This window comes from Geospiza fortis, unplaced genomic scaffold (assembly GCF_000277835.1).
Source record: "Geospiza fortis unplaced genomic scaffold, GeoFor_1.0 scaffold241, whole genome shotgun sequence".
Classification (NCBI taxonomy): Eukaryota; Metazoa; Chordata; class Aves; order Passeriformes; family Thraupidae; genus Geospiza; species Geospiza fortis.
The window spans coordinates 134,108-135,627 of record NW_005054491.1 but is presented as its reverse complement, the minus strand read 5'-3'; the positions used below and the strand labels follow the sequence as shown (position 1 = coordinate 135,627).

The window sequence follows — 1,520 nt, the reverse complement described above, 5'->3', positions numbered from 1 at the left end:
AGCTGTTCCCAGAGCTGTACCTTCTTTGAGAAGATGTTCTGAAGAGAAAAGCACAGGGTAGCAGCAAGGGCACTGATGAGTCCCCACATGTCAAAGGACAGCTCTGTGACCGTGGCCAGCAGGACACCAGTGATGATGGGGATCAGAGACAGGTACACCTGCAGCAGGGACAGAGGGGTAAATGGCATCTGCTAAGAATTTTCAACGAGTTTATACATCCTGCTGATTTAGGGATCAACCATTTCACTACTGCAGCTCAAGGAAATTTAAGTGATTGCAGCAGACACTGACAACTCCAGTGCATCAGACAGCATCACCCTGGTCATTGTTCAGAGGTGTTTTACACTCACAATAAAAGGAAAAGGGATTTCAAAAATCTGCACAATCTAATTCCAGTCACAAAATCCACCCAAAGCCAGCAGAGCACCCCCAAGCAGCACCAAGAGAAGAAACCTCAGCAAACCTGTCCGCACCTTCGTCGTCTGCTTCTCCTTCATGATGATCCGTGACAGGAGAACCACCCAGATGGGCATGGTGGCTTTCACTGGGGACAGCAAGAAAACATCACTGGGGACTGGGACAGCTCCAGCAACCACCTCGAGGAGAGGGATGGAGCCCAGCCCAGGATGGATCCTCCCTCCCTGTCACTGTCCTGGACATTGTACAACTGGACCTTGGTGCTCTGGGCACCCACAGGGCACACACTGGGGCACTGCCCCTGGATCTGCTGCCAGCACACACTGGGGACAGTGGCACAGCTCTGGGGACCTGCAGGACACGCAGTGAGCACTGGGACACTGCACTGGATATCCACAGCACAGGGTGGGTACTGGGACACTGCACTGGATATCCACAGCACAGAGAGGGTACTGGGACACTGCACTGGGGGCCAACAGCACACACTGGGTACTGGGATAGTGCACTGGGCACCCACACTGGGTACTGGGACACTGCACTGGATATCCACAGCACAGGGTGGGTACTGGGACACTGCACTGGGGGCCAACAGCACACACTGGGTACTGGGATAGTGCACTGGGCACCCACACTGGGTACTGGGACACTGCACTGGACGCCTGTATGAGCACAGAGCAGATACTGGGACACTGCACTGGGTACCCACAGCATAGGGTGGGTACTGGGACACCACACTGGACACCCACAGCACACACTGAGTACCGGGACACTGCACCAGGTGCCCATACGAGCACACACCGGGTTTCAGGTCATCCCCCTGGGCACGAACGCACTCTGACCCCCAGGACACCCCCGCGGGCACCTCCCTACGAGCACAGCCGGCACTGGGACATCACCCCGGGACACCCGCATCCCTCACCTGTGTGCGCGTAGGACACGGGCACCCTCCAGAGCGAGACGTGCGCGGACACGGAGGCGAAGTACTTGCCGAAGGCGAGCGGGAGGATGTAGCGGGGGTAGGCGCGGGGCGGCAGCTGCGCGGGGCCGGCGGGCGGGACGCGCCAGGCGCGGAGCAGCGGCGGCAGGAGCCCGCACAGCCCCAG

General features: G+C 58.7%; 1 protein-coding gene across 1 annotated transcript in view; it reads right to left on the bottom strand.

Moving 5' to 3' along the window:
• The window catches only part of SLC35E1 (solute carrier family 35 member E1), a 5,561-nt gene that overhangs the window by 2,893 nt on the left and 1,148 nt on the right, over positions 1-1,520 (bottom strand). Inside the window, exons 2-4 of the mRNA XM_014310173.2 lie at positions 1,337-1,516; positions 474-544; positions 21-158 (exon numbers count right to left, since the gene is read on the bottom strand). Of these exons, the coding sequence (XP_014165648.2) occupies positions 21-158; positions 474-544; positions 1,337-1,516 (389 nt within the window). The remainder of the gene's footprint in view (positions 1-20; positions 159-473; positions 545-1,336; positions 1,517-1,520) is intronic.